The 22,629-nt window shown below is 45.9% G+C and overlaps 1 protein-coding gene across 5 annotated transcripts; it reads right to left on the bottom strand.

Moving 5' to 3' along the window:
• Positions 1 to 113: 113 nt before the first annotated feature.
• On the bottom strand, positions 114 to 21,408 carry LOC133477657 (tyrosine-protein phosphatase non-receptor type 5-like). 5 transcript variants are annotated; one of them, XM_061772641.1, is made up of 14 exons: positions 21,386 to 21,408; positions 14,558 to 14,661; positions 11,999 to 12,294; positions 11,086 to 11,208; positions 10,643 to 10,738; positions 8,663 to 8,919; positions 7,556 to 7,748; positions 7,072 to 7,156; positions 6,556 to 6,635; positions 6,293 to 6,430; positions 6,088 to 6,198; positions 5,168 to 5,328; positions 4,869 to 4,982; positions 114 to 3,934 (listed from the first exon to the last, which is right to left on the bottom strand). In XM_061772641.1, the coding sequence occupies exons 3-14, from the start codon at positions 12,266 to 12,268 to the stop codon at positions 3,841 to 3,843; spliced, it is 1,722 nt and encodes a 573-aa protein (XP_061628625.1). In that variant the 5' UTR covers positions 12,269 to 12,294; positions 14,558 to 14,661; positions 21,386 to 21,408; the 3' UTR covers positions 114 to 3,840. The 5 variants fall into 5 exon arrangements, with proteins under 5 accessions (XP_061628625.1, XP_061628622.1, XP_061628623.1 ...); XM_061772638.1 differs by lacking the exon at positions 21,386 to 21,408 and adding an exon at positions 17,890 to 18,180; XM_061772639.1 differs by lacking the exon at positions 21,386 to 21,408 and adding an exon at positions 14,846 to 15,069.
• Positions 21,409 to 22,629: the final 1,221 nt, after the last annotated feature.

Genomic DNA, 22,629 nt, shown 5'->3' on the forward strand with positions numbered 1-22,629 from the left:
TTTACTTACTGTTTCATCATTTCTTCTTTTATTCTCACAACGAGATCATGTAAGCATTTTCAACAAGCAACGTAGTTCTTGTGAATTTGAATGGCCATAATCAGAGGACTGGCTCAAAGGACTGACACATTTTTATTTGCCACTTGTTTTAATGCAGGAATCTACACAGTCAATTCTAAGCAGATTCATTTATTCAAGGAAAAATATGTAAGTCTTAACCGTTTTAGCTGCCTTGCACATAGCAATTACTTTCGATGTGTTTGAGAGTCAAAGATGGACAACAGTGGGGACTGTGTTACTCAGTCTGAGGTAAAATTCTCCAAGAAAATAATAAAAACATACACATATAGCAAAGCATATTAAAGCAAAGCCTAAATTCATAACATAATACTACTGAAGACCGAACCTAATCTCATTTTTGTGTACTGTAAGGTAACGTACATTTTTGTTCCGTCTTCAATCTTAGCAATAAAAATGGATGTTTTTTTTTTTTAATTCACAGCATGAGCTACATACTGTACATCATGGTGGGGATGGAAATGTACACGAGGCATCTACACAAAAGGATTGTATCAAAATGTTCTAAAAATATCTCTGGTTGGTTTCACAAAAAGCAAACGGTATCAAAAGCATTGGCTGAGAGCAAGCAATATAGTAGGCTTTAACGCAATTTTACACAACAAAAAGCAGGACAACCAATCGCGTCGCTTTGATTGTGGACCTACGGAGTCCCATACGGCACATGCAATCCATTAAACAATACAAGGGGGGGAAAAAAAAGCTTTCCAGCTGAACATAAGAGAGACAACCTTAGTTGTTCTATTGTGCTTCATACAGATTAGGCTGCGTACACAACAATCGTGGGCATCTTACTTTACGCATGTGTTAAAGCTACGATTGGGAGCAGAGGCATCACAGAGCCAGCGGCTCTGAGCTGCACGATAGAAATGGGACATTTACAAGCACGGGAGGTGTTTTTTTTCAACACAAAGCAATCGGTGGGAATTCCAGCTCCGCCTCGACCTCGCCGGCTCTGTGAAGCCTCTGTAAGTTCGCGTATGTGGCCTTAACGCAAGAGGTCTTCGCCGTAAACGTGAGAACCGCACAGGCAGCGCGGTAAAACTAGTGTACTATAGATTGCACAAAATTCATAATCAGTTCAATAATAACCTAACTGTTGTACATTCCTATGTTCCATTACATTGCACATGCCTTGAAGGAACACTTAGCACCATGCAACCTGAAAACGAGGCGGCTCCTGAATGCATCGAATGTAGAAACAGGCCTTGTGTGTGTGTGTTTTCCATTTGATTATATATATATATATATTTTTTTTCAACTATTAATAAGCAGTAAGAAAAAGTTAACCGACCAAGATTACATTAAGGTGAATGTCATAGTATTTATTAGGACACTGGGATTTTCCTTCATCCGAACTTTGGGAGAATTGACCAGCAACTGAGACTAATACCGGCCAAGTTACCAAGGGCGCGAACGGTTTCAGTCAATTCCATGGGAAGTCCAGCTACGACTTGTGGAAATATTCAGTTGGACACTCTTCATGGGAACAATATTAGCAATTTTCAGGAAATTCATAAAAAACTATGCTATCATAATGAAAAAGCATTTTCTATTGTCCGAAGTAGATAAGCAGCAAGATAAATCCCCCCCCCCCCGTTTGTGTTGAAATAATTAGTGACTAGTAGTTTTATCCAATCTGGTTTGACGCAGAACGGCGAGAGGCGGTGGAGAACGACATCGGGGCAGCTTCGAGGAAATTCCGGTCCATCATCTGGCGTCTCAGGATGGGGAAGCCGTGCGCCATCAACACGGTGCATAGCGGGGACGGGGCGCTGCGCTGTTGACCACAACTTGGGACGTTGTGAGTTGGTGGGCAAAATACTTTGATCACCTCAATTCCACCGACACGTCTTCCTTCCACGTGAGGAAGCAGAGTCTGGGGACTCGGAGGTGGGCTCTCCTATCTCCGGGTTTGAAGTCACCGAGGTAGTTAAAAAGCGTCTCGGTGGCAGAGCCCCGATGGTGGACGAGATCTCCCCGGAGTTCCTAAAGACTCGAGATGTTGTGGGGCTGTCCTGGTTGACATGCCTCTGCAACATCACGTGGACAATAGGGACAGCGCCTCTGGATTTTCAGACTACAGAGCGATCACACCCCTCAGCCTCCCTGTTAAGGTCTATTCATGGGTGTCGAGAGGAAGCTACATCGGGAAGTCAAATCTCAGATTCAGGAGGAGCAATGTGGTTTTCGTCCTGGCCGTGGAACAGTGGACCAGCTCTACACGCTCAGCGGGGTCCTCAAGGGTGCATGGGAGTTCACCCAACCAGTCTGCATGTGTTTTGTGGACTTGGAAAGGTGTTCGACCGTGTCCCTCGTGGGGAGCCCTTATTACCAGCTGTACGACCGGTGTTAGAGCTTGGTGCGCATTGCCAGCGGTAAGTGGGATTTGTTTCCAGCAAGGATTGGACTCCGCCAAGGCTGCCCGTTGTCACCGATTCTGTTCATTGGCTTTATGGACAGAATTTCTGGGCGCAGCTGAGGTGTTGATGGGGTGCGGATTGTTGACCTCAGTATTATGTCTCTGCTTTTTGCAGATGATGTGGTTCTAAGGGCTGCGTCAAGGCCCGATCTTCAAATCTCGCCGGAACGCTCTGCAGCCGAGTGTGAAGGCTGCTGGGATGAAAATCAGCACCTCCACATCTGAGGCCGTGGTCCTCAGTCGGAAAAGAGTGGAGTGCCCTCTCTGGGTCGAGGAAGAGATCCTGCCCCAAGTGGAGGAGTTCAAGTATCTCGGGCTCTTGTCCACGAGTGAGGGAAGAATGGAGCGGGAGATGGACAGGCGGACCGGTGCAGTGTCTGCCGTGATGTGGTGAAGAAGGAGCTGATCTGAAAAGCAAAGCTCTCAATTTACCGGCTGATCTACGTTCCTACCCTCACCTCTGGTCACGAGCTGCGGCGGCTCGTGATTGAAAGAACAAGATCGTGGATACAAGCGGCCGAAATGAGTTTTCTCCGCAGGGTGTCCGGACTCTCCCTTTGAGCTCGGGTGAGAAGCTCGGGCATCCGGGAGGGGCTCAGAGTCCAGCCGCTGCTCCTCCGCATCGGGAGGAGCCAGATGAGGTGGCTCGGGCATCTGTTTAGGATGCCTCCTGGACGCCTCCCTCGCGAGGTGTTCCAGTCTCGTCGGACTAGGAGGAGGCCCCGCGGACGACCCGGGACACGCTGGAGAGACTATGTCTCCTGGCTGGCCTGGGAACAGCTCTGAATGTGAACGGATAGTTTTAAACAACATAAAGCTGCATTTTGAAAATTCAAATGCACACATTTAAGTTTTTTTGCTCTAAATAATTTAATTTAATAACTTTAATATTAGTTTCAATGAGTTTTCAATGGATTCCCATTTATTCTGGTCGATTGGCACTGATTCCCATTGAGCTCCCCAAAAGTTTCCAACTTGGACAATTCCCCGCACTTTAAACCCTAAATGTATCGAATAAGATTCCAACATCACACCCAGTCAAACACTTCGAAGTGTGTGATGAGTCTGTGGCGTCTCATGCCGATAAATGTGGAAACCTCCGTACTGTAAGGAAGATGAGAAGATTTCTGGGCATTACGTAGCAATTGACGTTAACTTTATTTTGAGGGCAATGTGAATAAGCGCAGGTTTCTATTGAAGAATCCTGCCGGACGAAGATAAGGGCGCGACCTCGTTGAAAGGGTGACACACGAGATGATGCTTGGTACAGTGGTGCGTACCGCCAGAAGCGGAACAGCGTACAGTGGCGTGTCTTGGTGCGCGTGGCCGGAATTCGAGCACTACTCTTCGGAGGTGTGAGACAGCTGCTTTTCGTACAGGCTGAGGACGTGATGCACAAACTGGTACTGCTCGCACGTCTGGATCATCCCACCCCTGACAACACACATTCACAACGAATTGAGGTTGACTGTGAGGATTTGCAGGTGGATGATACAACTCGGTAATTCTGACTTGGAATGCTTAGCTTGGTATGTTTTGTTCAGGAGTCGTATGCATATGAACTGTAATTGAAAGGCAGGTGGAGATTTCAAGGTAATACAAAACAAAAATATCCATATCATTCACACTGTTCAAGGTGTTAGTGTCTGCATCATTCATGTCTTAAAAAGAAGAAAAACAACATCGATTGGACACTTTCCTAAAGAGACGGAATTTCTTTGTTTCCTTTTAAAATGTCCCTACATCTGTTCTTCCTTCCACAAAATATCAAATAAATATAAATATGTAACGACTATCGCCAACTTCCCCAAAAGACAGCACTCCAAAATGGCCATCAGGCATACCGGCACACCCCGTCCTCCCTTCTCTTGACAAAAAGTAACTCAACAATCCGGACGTCCTACTGCTACCAAAAGATAGACGGTTTAACAAGAAGAGACCCCATGCGGTTTGCTTTGCTTTCTATATTTATCTTTTATTTTCCCCCGCCGCATTTCGGGTCCGCGCCGCCGGCATTCCCGGCCGTAAAGGCCGAAGCGGAATCCCGGTTTTGGCCGCGAGGTAAAACCACTGGATACGGACGCGGCGAGATTTTTCAGCAAAGCAGTCGCTTGCTCCCAAGCAGAGCCGCCGGACCTCGGCACAATTGAATTGAAATAAAGCGCTATATAAGTGCAGGGATTTGAACCTCGGTACTCAGAACTGTGAGGCTCATGTGCTAACCAGTCGTCCACCGTGCCGCCACCTCAAATCAACCATTTGCATTTGCTTGTTCTGTGGGTGTGCAACAATTGCTTGTCCTGTGGGTGTGCTCTCTCCATCCACACTTACTTGGCACGCTGTAGATAAGGGGAGGAGAATATATCACCTGTCCAGACGCAGTTGGCAGGTGGTCCCCAGAATGTCAACCACGCCCTCCATCCTCAGCTGCTTGCACAGGACGGAGGTGGCAATGAAGCAGCCCGTCCGACCGATGCCAGCACTGCAGATACAACGGCGAAGGGGAATGTATGTGTGTCCTTCCACCAACTTGAATACGCCGCAATTTGACTCATTTAACCAATAGAAGATGGTGTGAAGCAGATGATTTGATATTGTAGCTGCTTTATTAAATCAGGACAATCGCCATACTGTATACGTCGAGCGAAACACATTTAAAAGACATACCTGCAATGCACTATTATAGGGCCGCTCGTGGGTGGGGCCTCCTCTCTGGCTCTTTCCACTTCCTGTACCAGTTCCAAAAGAGGTGGCGCTTTGTCTGGGGTCTTCTGGTCAGGCCACGAGGTGTACCAGTACTGCCGCAGACTTCGCTCCGAATCTCCGCACTGGCACGTGCGCACACACACACACAGTGACATGAAATTACAGATGAACAGATGGGATGATATTTAGGAGCACGGTGAAGATTTTCTCATCAGCCAGTTGCTCAACACATTCAAAGTGTGAGCTCTGTGCGACAATGAGAGCAGAGCGAGACAGCACTCATAGAAATTCATCTCCTGTTCTGATTTGGCTGTTCAATCACATCCATTGGCTCTAGAACAATGATTATTGATGAGGCTTTTCCACTCATGTAAACATCGGTTACTAGTTAGGTATTAAATAATGAGCTAGCATGTCCCTGGAACATGTCAGGATGGCAGACCTTCGGTTTTCAGCATTGACAATAGGATCACATTCAAACAATTTGACCATGCTTAAAAAAATGAATAGCACTTCAGAAATGTAGGTTTGAGGCCCCTTTACGGAAACACTGAAATTACAAGCCGAAACACAAATGAACAGACAATTCTACGATTTTACAACGACATTGTTTATTGTGAAAGACCCATCCATCCATCCATCCTTGCAATCTTGAATGAACTTGTAACTTCAGGTATTTTCAATTGCATGGATATACTGTATTAATCAATTGTATTTAGTTAGTCCAATTCAATAAGTAAAAGTCACAAGGATTTTGAACAGTGTACCTTTGACTGTGAGGCAAACCTGCTAAACACGTGCGCCATTGCGCTGCCTGTTTTCCTTTCACATTTCCCGCTTTGTCTCTTTGTGTTATTTGCTTTGAACTTTGCTTGTCTCACCTTGAGCGTAAACACCCTCAGACTGTAGTCATCCTCCTGCGTTACCGTGACAACAGTGATTTCAATCCCCTCATGGGTCACAGTGTCCTCGGGCCAGTATTCGGCACATTTCTGGAAAGGACACAAAAGACAAAAACACACAAAATAAATCACCCACACACACGCACGCACGCACGCGTCATCCAATATTAGCATCATTACACACCTCATTTTTCTCCTCCAAGTTTGTGATCATCACAACGATGGGGGTCCTCTCCTGCCACACCATCCTCCAGAAGTCCCCCACTGTGTTGACCGTCGGGCCCTGCGTGGCGATGTACGCCCGCTCTTCACCCCCGTAACCCTGGATAAAATGGAATCATCTCTTTGTAAATTGTGATATTTAGTTATGGACGACGTTTGCAAAAAAATAGAAAGTGAAGTCATCCATGGCTGAGCCACTATTGTTTACGGACACATCGGACTCACTTTGAGATAATTGCCGTTGATGTAAGTAGTGAGGAAATCATCTTCGTCTTGTGACTTTAAGATCACCCGGCTGTGTGTGTCTGAAGGCAGACAGTATTATCAACAGACACAGGGAATGGAAAAAGCACATTTTACTTCTCCATCCTGGGTACAAAAAAAAAAAAGCTCTGCCTTTCCAAATCTCATCCTAATCATGCTCAGTTTTGATTGACACTATCATCGTGATTCAACGATATGTTTATTTGATCTTTGTTGTTGTTCTGCTTTCAGGGTGCATCTACAACATTGCCGAGTGTACAACGCAACCACAATAATAAACGTAGCTCTACGGCAGCGACAATCCAAACTGAGCATTGTTTTCCAAAATGCGGCAGGGAAAAAGAAAAGAAAACTTGGGGGCTTTTTTTTGAACATAGCTCTTGTATTGGATCGTATACGAATAGTATAATGTTAGTGTATAGTCCTCGTAACAAGGTTTGGTACCAATTATATTATGGTGAAAAGAGACACACTCACTGGGTAAGATGGTTTTGTAGCGGTTCTTTCTCACGAGTCCCGGGTAGTTGTAGTCCTTAGGGGCCACAAAGTTCATGGGAGTTTCCTGCAAATGGACAAAACAACAAACAGGAACAAGCAGTGGACAGCAACAATTAGCCAATGTCATGTGGGAGGTACAATCCGTCCACAAGATAATCAAGTGGCAAAGATTCCGTTTTCGAGAAAACTTGTGATGTGAAGCAATCGGACATCACGGAGGGGATTGTCTGACTCGTTTGCAATCTTCGATACATCCTCCATTTGCCCAGCGGGCACGAAAATCCTCCGAGAGTTTGGATGCAAATTAGGCCAAGAATCTTTCCCTCTTTCGCCCACTATCAGCCAGAGGCAAAGCTTACGGGTGTGCAGAGGTCCATTGGGTGTACACTATGAGAGGGTGAGTCCTTGTTCATATTTGTGTGTACTGTATCTGACAAGTTGTGTAGGTGGGTGAGCTGCTCACATAGAACTCAGCCTGCAGGCTCTGGTCATCCATGGCCCGTGTGTGTAGCATGGCGGGGGTGAGGATGTGCGTTCCCTGCCGGAGGTACTCCTGCGCTGACTGGTCCCTCGGGGAAAGCTGGGCTCCATAGCCGTATGGCTCTGTGCAGCCCGGCGTACACATGTCCAAGGTCAAGGAAACGTTGGAGCCCCTCCTGTGGGGGAAATGTATTCTCAGATAAAACACTTGCATACACTTGTGCTCACGAGTAACTAACTCTGTGTGCCCAATTAATACAAATCAAAAGAGCACCAAGGCTTTAACATCGCTCACTTCTTCAGTGACGGAACGACTATAATCTCAGTTCGAATGGCTCGGATGTAAACTTTCAGATCACATAAGATAAGACGGAACTATTTGAAAGCTTAAATAAACTCACTTTTCAAGTCATTGCTGCCATAGAAGGGCGTCGTGGTGCCCGAAACGCCTTACAGAGGCTCACGATCACCCCTTCAACGGGCAGCTGCGGCCGTGCAAGGCGCTACCAGGCCCGCTCGGAGCAATTCGGGCTTCGGTGTCTTGCCCGAGGACACTTCGACAGTAGACAGTCGGAGCCGGGATTTGAACTGCGGACCCTTCGGTCGCTGAACGACCCGCTCTACTATCTGAGCGACGACCGCCCAAACGCACTATGTACGGTCCCGTGAAAAGCCAATGCTTAACCCTAACCACAAAACATTTGGGAAGGGTTGAACATGGAGCGAGGAAGAACCGATTATGATGAGGGTCTCTATCAAAGTGTGGAAACAGAAAGGTCAATTTGACTGATCAATGCTCTGAACCATAATCCCATCTGTTTGCCACTCTCCATGAACCAGGATGTAGCCTGCTGACCAACAAACCCAAATATGGCCCGCTGATGATTTTTTTCCCGGTTTTCTTAACAGTTTGGACCTCGGCATTGGCCTGAGCAAATGTCATGGCAGCGGACAGTTTTTTTGTACGGTAGGGTTGATTTTCAACAAAATGTATCGGGAGTCGTATGCCTATCAAAAAGGTGGTATCCAAACCGACGATGAAGTAAGCCACATAAATGAAACAGCAACCTCTTTAAAGACGATAACAAACCTCTCCTGAAGCCCCACTGGTGTGACGGTGAGCGTTACGGCATCTCCCTCTGGCTTGCTGTCAGTTCCCATTTCAAAGACCGGAGTCTGAGGCACGGCATCCAGATCGATCAGGTCCTCCTGGGCGTTCGTCCACTCTGACAGGGTGAAGGAGGGCTGGCGGCTCACTGACTGACGTCTGTCGCCGACGTCCCTCGAAGCGCTTCCTGATGACCACAAGCCAGTACCGTAACGCCACCTACACACCATGTGGATGACCTGCAGACATGAGTGGAGGAGAACGTGATATGTCGCCACTTGGCAGTCAAATATACAGTACAGGTCCAAGAAAAACTCGTTGGAATGACATGGATTTCTACATACATTGGTCATAAAATGTTATCTGATCTTAATCAACATTACATTAAAACAACAGCTATTGTAAACTAATACCACACTAACAATTACTGCACATGTCGCAGTGCATGGTGAAAACGTACAGTATGTGAAACTTTTGTCATTAATAATCCAGCAAACACCATTAGTTTCCTGGAATTGCAGATGAGGCCTGCACATTTTGGGCCATTCCTCTTCACAAAACCTTTTCACCATTTTAATTTGGTTGAGGTCAGGACACCTCAGAAAGAGTATTTTCTTCCGTTGAAACAATTCTGTTGTTGACTTGCTACATTGAGCAGCGTGGGACGGCGGGTAAGCGTAAGCCCAGCAACCAGCACATGTCGTCGTCGTGTTCCTGGGCAAGGCACTTCACCCACATCGCCAATGGATGTATGTGGTTGGATGTTTGGTGGTGGTCGGAGGGGTCGTAGGCGCAGAATGGCAGCTACGCTTCCCTCAGACTGCCCCAGGTTTGAACTTCTCCTTTAAAATTTCTTGATAAACTTAGAAATGCATTTTTCCATGGGTCATAGCAATCTGTCCATGCCCCGCAGTAGCAAAGCAGTCCAAAACAATCATGCCCTCTCCATCATGTGTGTTTATTCCAAACAACTCAACTTTGGTTTCATCTGTCCTCACAATAGTTTGCCAGTAGTGCTACAGAACATTCAGGTACTTGATTGCAAAGGGAAAACCTGTAGCAATGCCTTTTTGGACAGCATTGGCTTCCTCCATGGTGTCCTCCCATGACATCCATTCTTGTCTAATGTAGAACCTATCTTTCATCTGTTATCAGCGATGTTTCTGATGACCAATTGTCAACTTTCTTAAATCAGCTCTGCAATGCCCTTGCCAAAAAGTTGGTAGTTAATTGGCTTACTTTGAGGTTTGTGGCTGTTCGCTCATTTGGACATATTTGTGCTTTATGGCACGGACGACACGACAAGTTTGTTACCTAAAGTCAAATCATCTCCACAAAGAAGTTTGAATAGTATTTTGTAAGAGAAAGTTGTTTTTTTTGTTTACTTATTTTGTTATTTAATTTCTGGCATGCAGCACAGAAAGGAGGCCCGTGACCTCAATTTTTACACATTTGTAGTTTACAGCCCAGACAGCAAGTTTGTTTCTTAATCTCCACAGTGCATGGAGTTTATTTCTGTCTATTTTTTTCTTCATGATTTTGCTTTTCTATTTTATATAATTTGATTTGTAGCACAGATGGGAAGTTTGTTACCTCAGACACTATTAATTTTTTAAAATCATTTATAATTGTTAATCATTTATAAGTAATCCAGTTTTGCTATCAAAATCTACCCCCCCCCCAAAAAAAAATAAAATAAATCTTAGGTGTATCATTACAGTCCTAGTTTTTGCAACTGTAAATATATCTGATACAATGATAAAATCAGTTACGTTGCATCAAAACACACTTAAAACACGCTACACATATGCACAGTAATCACAATCATTTACCAATGTGCATGTCAACTTGCATTAAGGTAATAAACAGTCATTGATTGAAAAAAAAAAAAAAATAAAAACAATCAAATAAGACCAAAGTGTGAAATTTGGCATAGAATTGTGTGATACAGTTTGTGCATACCATAAAAACACAGATGCTCACTCCAATGCCTGCAGTGACATAAATGATCCACGTTTGCTGTGTTGTGTTTACCACAGCCTTCATCAGCGCCATGGACTGACAAGAGCACAGAGAGAGAGAGAGAGAGAGAGAGAGAGAGAGAGAGAGAGAGAGAGAGAGAGAGAGAGAGAGAGAGAGACATTGGATTGGTCACATCTTTGCATTCCGCTTTCACGTAGGCAAGAGACTTTCCTCGTTCATAAAACTGCTCGCTAATGACAGAATATCTGTTTTGACTATTGTTGGTTGCTAAATGCTGTCCATATATGTTAAGTCACCTATTGATTGTTTTGTCTTAAATGAAGCAAGAAATAACATATGCAAATAATTACAGTGTAACAAATAAAGCTATTTTGGTTGTACATCAAGGGAAAACAATGACATGGTATAATTTTCAAACTTACATCCATTCCAAATATTGGGTGGCAGGGTAAGACGAAGCCGAGATAGAAGTCGATGACCTGGAGGGCTTTATAGATCGAGGCAAACGGCCCGTTTCCTTCCACCACAAAGAAGATCCAGTAGCCCTGAGAGGAGAAAGGCAAGGCGGACTGTCGGTGTGTCGCCCTTCAGGCACATTTCAGGTGAAAAGCATCAAGCAAAAAAAAATGGCACTGAAAAAAAAAAAGCTTTCGAGTGGACTTCCGCATTTAAGCAAACGTTTGCATTCCATTTACTGCACACGATTGAAGAGAATTCTGTTGACTTCTGATCATTTGGCTCTCATTTATCACGTGGGTGCTTTTAACAGCAACGTGAGCAAAAAGGTATTCTAAAACAAGCGACCTCATCATGGGAACTTGACTCTGTCGCAGAACGACTTATACAAGGTTACTGTATATACACGAAAACTGTGTCATTCAAAACAAAAATGCGCTGGTTGACACAACTATTGCGCTCCGGTTTATTTTCCTCAAAAGGAAATGATAGACGCCCAAAGCCCCGTTATATATGAAGCCTTATCTTATTCGGAGCGCACTTTACAGTCTTATCATCGGCCGTCGTTGATTTTTTTATGCCACTCGTGCCGTTCGGAGATACGGAGCGCCGGAGCCTATCCGAGCAGATTTGGGGCGAAAGACGGACTACATCTTGGACTGGTCGCGAGGAACAAGCGTTCACACTCTCATTCACACCGTCGTGTTGTGTAGGTAACTGAACCCGAGCTGCCAGCCCAGAAGTCAGGCGGAGTCAACCACTTACAACCTCCGTGACTCGTCTTTCCACTTGAAGTGAACAAATACATATAAGCGAATATTTCTCTTTTTGGTTTTTTTTTCAGTTTCATTTTACACTCGCTAACATCCATTCACATACCGTGACTTGGGAGACGACAAAAAGCGAGGCCCAGTACTGGAACTCAATCACCAATGTGTACACTTTGTGCAAAAAAACGTCTTCTCTTTGTGAACTTTGCCCCCCTGTGCTTCCATCTTTGCGCCCCAGCAACTCTTCCTTCCTCGGGGCTGCGTCAACTCTTTTTCCTGGCTTTGTGGGCTCATCCAGCCAAACGGGGTCCTCGTCCGGCCTTAGGAAGATGGAGTCCTCAGTGTGGGAGCGAGTGGAGCTGCTCAGGCGGCGGGTCATGATCCTCCTGCTGATGATGAAGGCTCCTATGTGTTGGGAAGGATTTGACACATGAACGTTGCTTAAACGCAACCTTAAGAACATGTCAAGAAAAAAAAAATGTTCTGAACATCCTGCCACTGATGCAATATATATATACACAGTATATGCTGTATTAGCAATACAATATTGGCCACATATATCCAGCCCAGACCTCCACCAAGGTGAAATATTAGCAAAAGTGGAGAAAGTACGTTACTTCTTGCTCGATAGAGGGTGGCAAACGCGCGGTGCCGTGATTCTGGTGAGCGCACCGTTTTTATAACAGCATTGCGACTCAAACAGTGAAATACAATTGCCGCATGTGCACCTTTATCAAGATCCGCACTCAAATTTGATAGGAAAAAGTTCCTTAAAATGATCATGTCTGCTGAATTTTGCACATGAAAGTACAGAGTTTTGCTTATTTATTTTATTTTCTATGAGAAATTTCCAAAGGTTCCATCCTTTGTTAATTAGTAACAATATATTACCGATTTAAGAAAGAATAATAGCTTGAATAATCTTCAGTTGCTTCTATCTGCTGCTTAGCGACGAACGTTGTACATCGTACGATGTTTTCCAGTTTTCAGTTTGTGCGCATGATGGGTGTGATATTTAAAACGTGTGTATGTGTGTCGGGGGGGGGGGGGGGGGGGGTGCGAGAGATTCTCCATTGTGGAGAGATGAGTCAGGGGTAACGTGTTTACAGCCCTGAGCGTCGCCTTGGCAACAGAGTGGCTCTCATTCCTGTCATCCATCCTGAGCATTATCATCTACCGGCGACACGCTTGCGCACACACGCACGCACACGCGCGCACATCCCCGTCATTGTGTTCCTGTCATGATCCACTCTGAGTTTTTTTTGTTCTGCATGTAAGTTAGCTCCTCCCTATTTTTTTCCTTTGTTTCCCGTCGGGGGCGCAAGGAGGAGCGAAGCAAGGAGGAGCGAAGCAAGGAGGTTTCTTATTTTGTACTACTGTCATTTCTCGTGTATAATGGGGATTCCCCCCCCCCCCCCCCCCCCCGTATTGACACGGTATCGGATCGATACCAAAATATGCGGTATCGCAGACCACTAGTGGAGGGCTTTGTGTGTCACATAAATCCTAGGGGCTAAATTGTTGGGGGCTTTATGACCCTGGTGGGGTCAACCAGGGCAAAACACGGCTCTGAAATCCCTATGATGAAGGCAATTATTTGAACATGTTTTGCCTCCTCAAGATGTGGGCCACCAGGGCCGAGTCCCCCTAGAGCCAGGCCTGGAGGCGGGGCTTATCGGTCTGCACCCAGGGGGGCCAGTCCGGGGACACCGGGAAGAGACAGCACGGGTCTTCCTTCCCAGTGGCCCGCCACCTGTGAGAAAGGCCAAGCGGGTCTGACGCTTTCAGAGCTGGGTTGCAGACTTACTCAGCTGCAGTGCAGAAGCTGGCTTTAGGCACATGGAATGTCACCTCTCTGGTAGGGAAGGAGCCAAGGAGCCTGAACTGGTGGGTGAGGTCCAGGGGTTCCTCATTCTCCTTGAGGAGTTAGATTCTCTTCCACTGGAGTTCGCTCGGTGAAAGTCGCAGAGCAGGTGTCGTTATACTTATCGGTGGGATTCGCCCCGGTGGACGTGAGGGTAGCCTCCCCTTTCGGGTGGATGCAAGGGTCCAGACTGTTGTTTGTGAGTATGCAGCCCAGAGTACCCACCCTTTTGGAAAGGAGGTGCTACTCCCCTGGTGGGGACTCCCTCCTTCTGCTGGGGGGCTTCAATGCTCACATGGACAACTACAGTGAGACCTGGAAAGGTGCGATTGGGCGGAACGCTACTCCCGCATCTAAACCCCAGCGGTGCTTTGTGATTGGACGTCTGTGCTCGTCATGTCTTGGACATTTGGGGAAAGAGCTGACAACTGAACAACACCTAAAGCAGTTGACAAGCTTGGCACCCTCAGCAGGGTGCTGGTGGGTGCGCTGCTGGAGTTCTCCCAAGCAGTCTGCACGTGGTTTGTGAACTGGGAGAAGGAGTTCAAGCATGTCTCTCATGGGGTCTACGTGGGACTACGGAGTACTGAACCCCCTGATATGGGCTGTTTGGTGCCTGTTCTACCATCGTCAAGAGTCTTGTCCACATTTTGTTTCCAGTGAGCGTCGGACTCCACCGAGGCTGACCTCGGTCACCGATTCTGTTCATAACCTTTTAAATCGCTGACTACGAACAAGACAAGGAAAAGAACGACTTGAAGGATAATATTTGGAAAGCATCCAGGCGTCACATGGCTCACTCACTTGAGATAGAGCGAAGGAAAGGATAGCGTGGGAGTCAGATCACATGATGAAGGCAAATCCTGTATTTTGCGGCAGCCGGACCCGGTTGACCATTGAGCAGCAACCTGTAAGGCAGAAGATGGAAAAGATTTCTTTGGATATTTTCTAAAGTTGTGACTAAAGAGATACAGCTCCGATCATGTCCCAAAATCCGCGCTGAAGCCTCGTTGTGACTCAAGCACTAGCAGTCCTGCTGAGGCGGTGTTAGCAACTCTCCATTTGCTCGGGATGTGAGGTGACGCACTCAACTGTTAATATGTCTTCCTTCTCTTCCTTCTTTTCCTTCGCCTTCGTCACTCTCCTTCTGGAAGAGGCGGAGAGGAATCCCAAAACATTGCGATTGCTTCCGTTGCGCTCGGTATGCATGCATGAGCTCTCTTTTCTCCCCCCCGACCTTTTCCTCTGAGCCTTGCCGCGAACCAATAGATGACCTCGGTGCAAAATGAGACCACGTCAGCATGTGCGCTTGTGTGAGCGTGCGTGTGTCTGTATACAGGCGATGCGCGCAGCTATGAGTGTTTTTCAATCTCCGCTCGCCGTGAAGGTGGTTTTGAAGTGACGACACCAGTTTGTGCAGCCCGTAGCCATGGCAACATGCACGCATTCACCCAATCGCCAAAAGAACGGTGAGGAATAGTCTTGTGTGGGAGGAACTGTGAAATGTGGCAAGATGCAGATGTGCGGATGCAGGGATGAATGGGAGATGAAGAAGCAGGGCGAGGCGGTGACGCAGTGAGGCCGGCGTTTCGGTCACCGTGGTAACCCAAATATTGGATGGAGCCCTCGCACACCCGATACACGCGCGCACACACACACACACACACACGGGCTCAAGCGGAAGAGAAGCGATGTGCAAGTTTGCCAAACAATACTGCTTGTCTTTGCGTTCAGTCTTCAAGGTGAAAAAAAAGTCTTATGCCAGAATCAGACGACAAGACAAATTTGCTGTCTCGCCGTCAGACCGCTGCCATAAAACATCCAATCTGGTTTCGTCAGACACATTTGATTTTTCCTAATGTTACAAGTCATGAAAATTGACAATCATTTTCTTTCATTGCATTACACAACTTTTTTTAAAATATGTATTTTTTTTTCTGCTACTTGTGTGTCATTCGCACACAGAAGATAACCATTGAACAAACAGAAAATATATAAGATCTAGCCCAAATCTGGCCCTGATATGAATATGAATGTGGGGACGTGCTTACAAGGTGAAATCACAAAAGGGATTTATGGTGTGCTGAACATGAGAGCTGATTCAGGTCTGATTCCTCAATGAGGGTCCTCTGTCTTTGGATCCATACAACCCCCCCGCCCCCGCCCCCTTCATCTTCATACAGATCGTATGCGTTCTATTGATCTGCAGCCATTAACACATCAAAGTGAGCGCAAGCAAAACCATTGAGTTAGCGGGATCCTTCATTTCATGAACAAGGGGGATGACTTTCATTTTTTCCCCCTCTCCTCTTTGGGTGACAGATGGCTCGTGTTTTAATGGGTGTTCCCGATCATCTTCTTCCTCTGTCTGGAAAATAATGGAAGCATAACAGCACGTCACCATGTGGCCATTCTCTTTTGCTTTCAGAAGCTCTGCTCTGCAAGTTTTACTCACCCTTGTCATTGGCTTTTTTTTCAATTGGGGGGGGGGGATACATAAATAAAAGTTCAGCATCAACCACTCACAGGCTGCAACCAGCACTTTTGGGCTATATATCAGGTACAGCATTGCAGACTTACTTCTTCCTGGTTTGCTTTGCTACTTGTTGCAAGATATGAGTCTTAAATGTCAATATGTCCGTTCAGAAATAGCCTATGGCTGTCATGCCCGCTGAACAGAGAGACGAGCGGAACGAGGGATTAAACACGCACGTGTCGACAATCAAGCCAAATCGGAGCATCGTTCCCTTCCTTGAGATTTCAGCCGGAAGACAGCAAAGGCCCGATTATCCTGGCCGATTATCGCGTGGTGTGTGTTTATAATGCCAGCATCAAAATGACAAGAACAGAAAAACTCAAAGTTACCGAAGCTGCTTGTATTTCTTCTTTGACTGCTATTACTGCCGGTATTCTTTTTTTTTTTTTTTTTTTTAAATGTTACGATAGTAAACATAGGACGTACCAATTGTTCAGAATTAGGATAAACCCCTTCAGATCTGTCATCTCATTTTCGAGGGGGCGCCATATGTTTTATTCAAAAAAATAAAATAAAATCACAAAAGGTAACCTGTACAGTTAATAAAGGTTTCATTTAATTCTATTTCCATGATTTCCTATGGCAAAAATAGTTTTAAAAGCCGAACATTTTGATCCGTCGGCTGTGCTATCGAAACACCTGGAACTGTCATAAAGTGTGTGTGTGTGTGTGCATTATGTTGAATGAAAAACTGCAGCATCTGGTGGATCTCAAATGTCCATCTCTATAGTTTGAGGAGTCATATGTACAACAGGTACGCTAGCATTTCCTGTTTCGTGCTGACTCAAAGCTGAGTATCAAGCGTGCTTGCTGATGGGTTAAGGAGGAAGCGCACGCTGAAAGCGATGACAGAACGGAAACATGAGATTGAGTCACCAATGAATGACCTTAAAGTTGAAATGTGACGTGCCGCGGTCTGGGGCGGGGAGATAATCAATCAGGTTGATGAGTTTACTAGACTCCTTCAGATACGCTTGCGGGAATTCGATGAAAAAAATCGAAACGTACTGCACGGATGCATTCAAATACGCCGCACGGCAAATGGATCGACGGGCCGAAGGAGCTCAATCTGGATTTGAGGCAACGGGAAATCGGACGACATGAGTGCGGCGCATCGAAACGTCGACGCACAAATGGCAATCCCGGGCAGTCATTCATACTTCGACAAAAGGCCATTCATATGTACGTCGCTGGCTACGCTGTGCTCGAGCGACCACACAGAGCGGAGAGGGATGGATTAGTAAGGAATCGCCAAGGGAGGAGGACTGTTGCATCTCTGGTTGGTAACTCCCACATCGTCTCACGTACGCATACTGTACGCACGCACGCACGCACGCACGCACCAGTCAAGCTATCAGTGATGTGAGAGGGATGTGAAAATGCAAGGCTGATGAAGACCCAACCTGTTGTTCATGTAGGCTACATCACCGTACCTTTTTTGCACAGCGGCCATACGAAACCACAGGGGACTTCGTCGCGCTATTGGCATTCACCTCATGTCGCACAACCACAAAGGGGGAGAGAAAGCGGGAGGGAGGGGAGGGAGGGCCGGAACACTCATCCCCGGCCTTAAGTCTGCGGTTAGGATAAGTCCTCTTACCTGACTGAGCCTTTCTTCAAATGGCCATCTGGTGCTCTTCTGCCTCTGAGCCAAAGAGCAGCAGCCAAACACCGATTCCTCTGCTGCTCCTCCGCCTGCCGCAGCGGAAGCGTGCTCGCGTGCGAGGAGGAGACAGACCGACGGCGCCGGGCTGAAAGATGCGCGCGAGGTTAGCGGAGGCCGAGCGGACTCGTGCGGCGGGTGAGACAAATGCGGTGGATTCTATATTGTTTGGATCCCGGAGCAGAGCGAGATCCACAGGCGGCAGCTTCATCTAGGTATGTGCGGCGAGAGGCTGTGCGGTAGCCTTGGCAACAGAGCGAGAGCGAGTGAGAGTGGAGGGGAGAGAGAGAGAGAGAGAGAGAGAGAGAGAGAGAGAGAGAGAGAGATCACATTGTTGGGACATCAATCTTCCAAATAAGTTACTGGTGCTCAACTTTTGCTAAACTAAACTTTCTCAGCAATAATCACGTTCTATATGGTTGAATAATTTACAAATAGCTCTTCCAAAAAAAACAAAACAAAACAAAAAAGATTTACAATGTAAAGTCGCTGCTCACGTAGTATTTGGAGTGAAAATCTGTCGAGGATGGACCGGCCGGCGCCAGCCAAGCCGGCAGATAACCATTTGCATTGGCTTTCGACCGACTGTCTGCATGGGAGTTTGCCCGATAAACCGCGATACCATCAGTGACCACACTCACATTATCACATCCCCAAAATTTTTCGGTATAGAAATTTGACTGAATTTGCTTTTTTCTTTTTGATCATCTTTGATGACTTTTTATTGGGTTTTCATGATCATTTTGGTCGCAAATGCCCAAAATGTCCTTTTTCAAGCTATTTTAGATGGTCGGATTTCTCGTTATTATGCGATATGTAATTGCTCCGATTGCTCATTTCGGAAAAGAGCTCGGATTCCGATTGGTCCGTATCGCGGCGTCTGCTCGCGTAGGAGCTCGGGGCGGCCGAGCGTTCTTCGATGCCACGTTCAGACTCGCGTTTTGATCGGAACGTGATCTGAAAGGGGACATGGGTGAAAATGAAAGGAGACGGAAATATTTTGAGGCGGTGCTCATCACGCGCTCCCGTTCGTTGGAATCGATGACCGCAACCTCCCCCATTTCATCCACTCTTACATCGTCAATTATGAATACGGTTAAGGATCGTCGTAAAACACAACGAATGTATACTGGAATGCCGTGTTGCCGTTCAGCTGAGTTGCGTGGGCGGGTGCCAAACGCGAAGTAAAGAGTGAACTAACTTTTCACACCACAAAGACGCGGAAGTCTGATGGGATTGTTGGGATTGCAAGCCTTATGCCGTTTATTCACATTTGCATTCAGTAGACCGCAAACTTAAGGCATGTCACACACTCATTTGGACCCATGTTATCAAAAAAACAAAACAAGGATTCTGATGGAAGGGGAGCTTTTGAGCAAACACAATCCATTATCTATCAAATGAGTGTTCGCAATATTGATTTGTAATCCTGATAAACCTTTGAAAACCATTGAAGTATCACCTAATGAAAGGCAAGACAATACAGACGGCGCTTCACCAGATTTGACATTTACACAAGAAATGTGACCCAAGTACAAACTCGAACAGCTCGTCCCCGTCTCCTTCACACTATTCGCACCTTCACTCGCCGTCTCTCTCCGCGGGTCCAAATCAGGCCAATGACCTCCTCTTTCTTGGTATTGCACATCCTCCTCATGTCTTTGAACGTGACTGGCTCACCTCCATCTTTCTGTCTGTCTCGAGTGGACCGCACACGCACACGCACGCGCACACACGCAGCATATAAAAGCTGGATTTGACCGTCTCTCCACGAACGCTGGGTGGGGGGCGCCTCAGCTTTGAGTCACGAGTCGATCTCGCTCGGTGAGACAGCACATTTGCAACGGGAGATTACTCATGCCTCACGTAAATATCGGAAAGACAACACAAAGAGTAACGAGTCGCGTCTTGCGCTCATCACAGCCGCCTCGTGTGCATATTTTGGTATTTCTAAGGATAGGATGTTATTATAAACAGTGGCATGCACGCCAATTTCTTTCTCGTCTTTGTTTTTCATCTCTCGGGATTCAGATGCCAAGTCCACTGGCGGGAAAAGCAAAGCAAAACAAAACAAAACGTTTTTTTTTTTTTTTTTTTTACATTTCAACTGTTAACTGCTCTGTATGAAATACAAAGCTTCTTGAGTTTGTTGGGCCCAGCAAAGTTGTCATTTGCTGCTTGGGTATTGTCTGCTCAAAGAGATCTCACGCACACACAAAAACCAATGAAATAAGAGGTATTCTTCTAAGCGGGAAAAACAAAACCAAAAACCACATTTCTTTTCGGCGTCCATAATCGGTTTTACACCGCAGCCGCGTTGAGCAACAGGCGATGCCATAACAGTCAATTTTCCGCACGATGTCACACTTCTGCAATTGATACAATATTCTGTGACAGAAATGAAAGACGATCGGGAAAGTGTCGTTTCATCGATGGTGCAACTGAACAAAGAGCAAGCGTGCCGATGAAAACCGCGACTGCATCGTGGTCTGGGTGTGACGGTGTGACTTCGCCAGGAAAGTGGTCCCACTTGCACACAAGGGTTTGTGTGCCACTAGTGTGTATTGGAAGCGGGACATTTGCATAATATACAGTATTCTCCTTTTTGGTACACTGACTGTTAGCGTGGGTATGTGCGTGTGTACTTCCTGTGAAATAAAGGAAGTAGAAAGTGGTCACCGCCCTGCCTGCAGGGTCCTGATTCCTTGCCAGCCATCCTACGATAGTAACCGTCCACCCAGGGAGAAAAAAAACCTCGTGGCAAATATTCGAGAGAAGAAGCCACAAAGCGCTCGCTTCATGTTCATGTCGTCTGTTTTCCTACATTTGTGTTGAAATGGATGGATACGGCACGCAGACTGACTTTTTTGTCGTGGTTCACTTCCACATTGGCAGACGCAAAGGCGTGCACAGATCAGTTGCATAATGTTTGCAAAGCGATCCGTTCGTCGTGGGCTTTATTTGAAAGGACACGTCGACGTCAGCGGCGGTAGTAGCGAGTAGCCACGTGTTGACTGTCCACACTACGAAATCAACTCCACTCGAAAAAAGTAACTGGAAAAGCTCTATTGGGAAGTCGTGTTCCTAGCCAGCGACCCCATTTGCGAACGATCTCATTTCCGGCATACTGAAGGCCGTGGAAAACGTTGATTTCAAACGCTTCAAAGGCATCCTCCCACATTGTTTCAACACCTTAACGCATGGGATGGTTGAGACTGAGGAACTGCAGTAACTTCATCCCTTCATCAGGCTGACGCTGATCCTCCCTGGAACACCTCATTTTCCGTCTTTGATAAAACATCTATTACGAGCCGATGGCAGACAGCCAATACATACAAGCATGCATTAGTACATTCTTCCATCGTCTTCTTTATTTGATTTGGAATGTTAAACACTTCCTGCTTATAATCTTTGAAGGAGGGAAAACACTCACCTTCTCAGCCTGTTGTTGGAACTCCAACGAGGTCATCGTGCGTCTCTTTGAAGCCCTCCCCAAACGCGTTGCTAAAGCAGAGTTTGGATTGCGCTAAGTCTTACGTAACAAAGCAGCAGTCAAGACAAGAGTCTGAATTGGCAGATATATGTGCTCACTTCATTCATTGTTTTTCGACTCATTTGCTGTTTGAAATAAGAGTGTGTGTTTGGTCATTTCCAGTCAAACTATCCCCTTGGTGCGCTTTGTCCAAGTCATCACATGTCCAATCAAACATAGTTTCAATCAGAGCATGAAGGTCGAATAACATAAACATAAATGAATATAATATCAATGTGCAAATTCAGATGTTGCTGAACAATATCTATCTTAATCTAAAACATAATAGATCCTATATTTATCAAACAAAAGCTTTGGAAAATAACAAAATGATGGTAGATTATGAAGATGCATGCTTTACACTTACTTGTGACCATAAAATAGTGCCAATGTTGCCATATGCACGGCCAAAACAACAGAGAAAAGCATCCGCAACTCGCCGCAAGGCGTGTACTCAAGTTAGAAGCGGGCTGAAATATCCACGTTGGGGCAGTGACAAAATGGCGCTGCCTGTTAAAGCGGTTGTTTTTCCTAGACTCTGATGTAAACACGTATCGCGACTCACTTCGATGGCTCCGCGAAGCCCAATAAAAGACTAATAAAAGATTTTTGATACATGAAAGTAGCCAGCAGTATGTAGATTATTGTAGCAGAGTAAAAGTACAGTTTCTTCTTGACATAATACAAAAATACGCTTCATTAAAACTACTCTGCGTACGATTTAGCCAACATTTTACTTGAATAGCGAAGAAACGGGAGTAATTGACAACCTCCCCCCAATTTCTTTGGAGAATTGTCCAGAGTGTTACGATGTAGTTTAAAACTGTAAATCTACTCCAAACGATGGTCCCAAAACACTTCAATATCATTTTAAGATCATCTGACAAAATTACCCGTAAAACGTAAATGGTTTGCAATTGACACATTATTCGATTCTGAAAAATGCATCGAAAGAGCAAGCACGTACGTGGCGCTTCGCAATCCCGAAAAAAGAGCAATTGTTCAATCACGAGAACGCCATCGTTTGTTAGCTTGAGCGCGTTCAATTTGCCACTCCGCAGGCCTAAAACATACACATGCAGCCAACATTTTCCTTGAACAGTCCCGCCTGAACCGACGTAAAAAGATTTTTTTTTAATCAAGTT

The sequence above is a fragment of the Phyllopteryx taeniolatus genome, chromosome 5 (assembly GCF_024500385.1).
Source record: "Phyllopteryx taeniolatus isolate TA_2022b chromosome 5, UOR_Ptae_1.2, whole genome shotgun sequence".
NCBI classification, from domain to species: domain Eukaryota; kingdom Metazoa; phylum Chordata; class Actinopteri; order Syngnathiformes; family Syngnathidae; genus Phyllopteryx; species Phyllopteryx taeniolatus.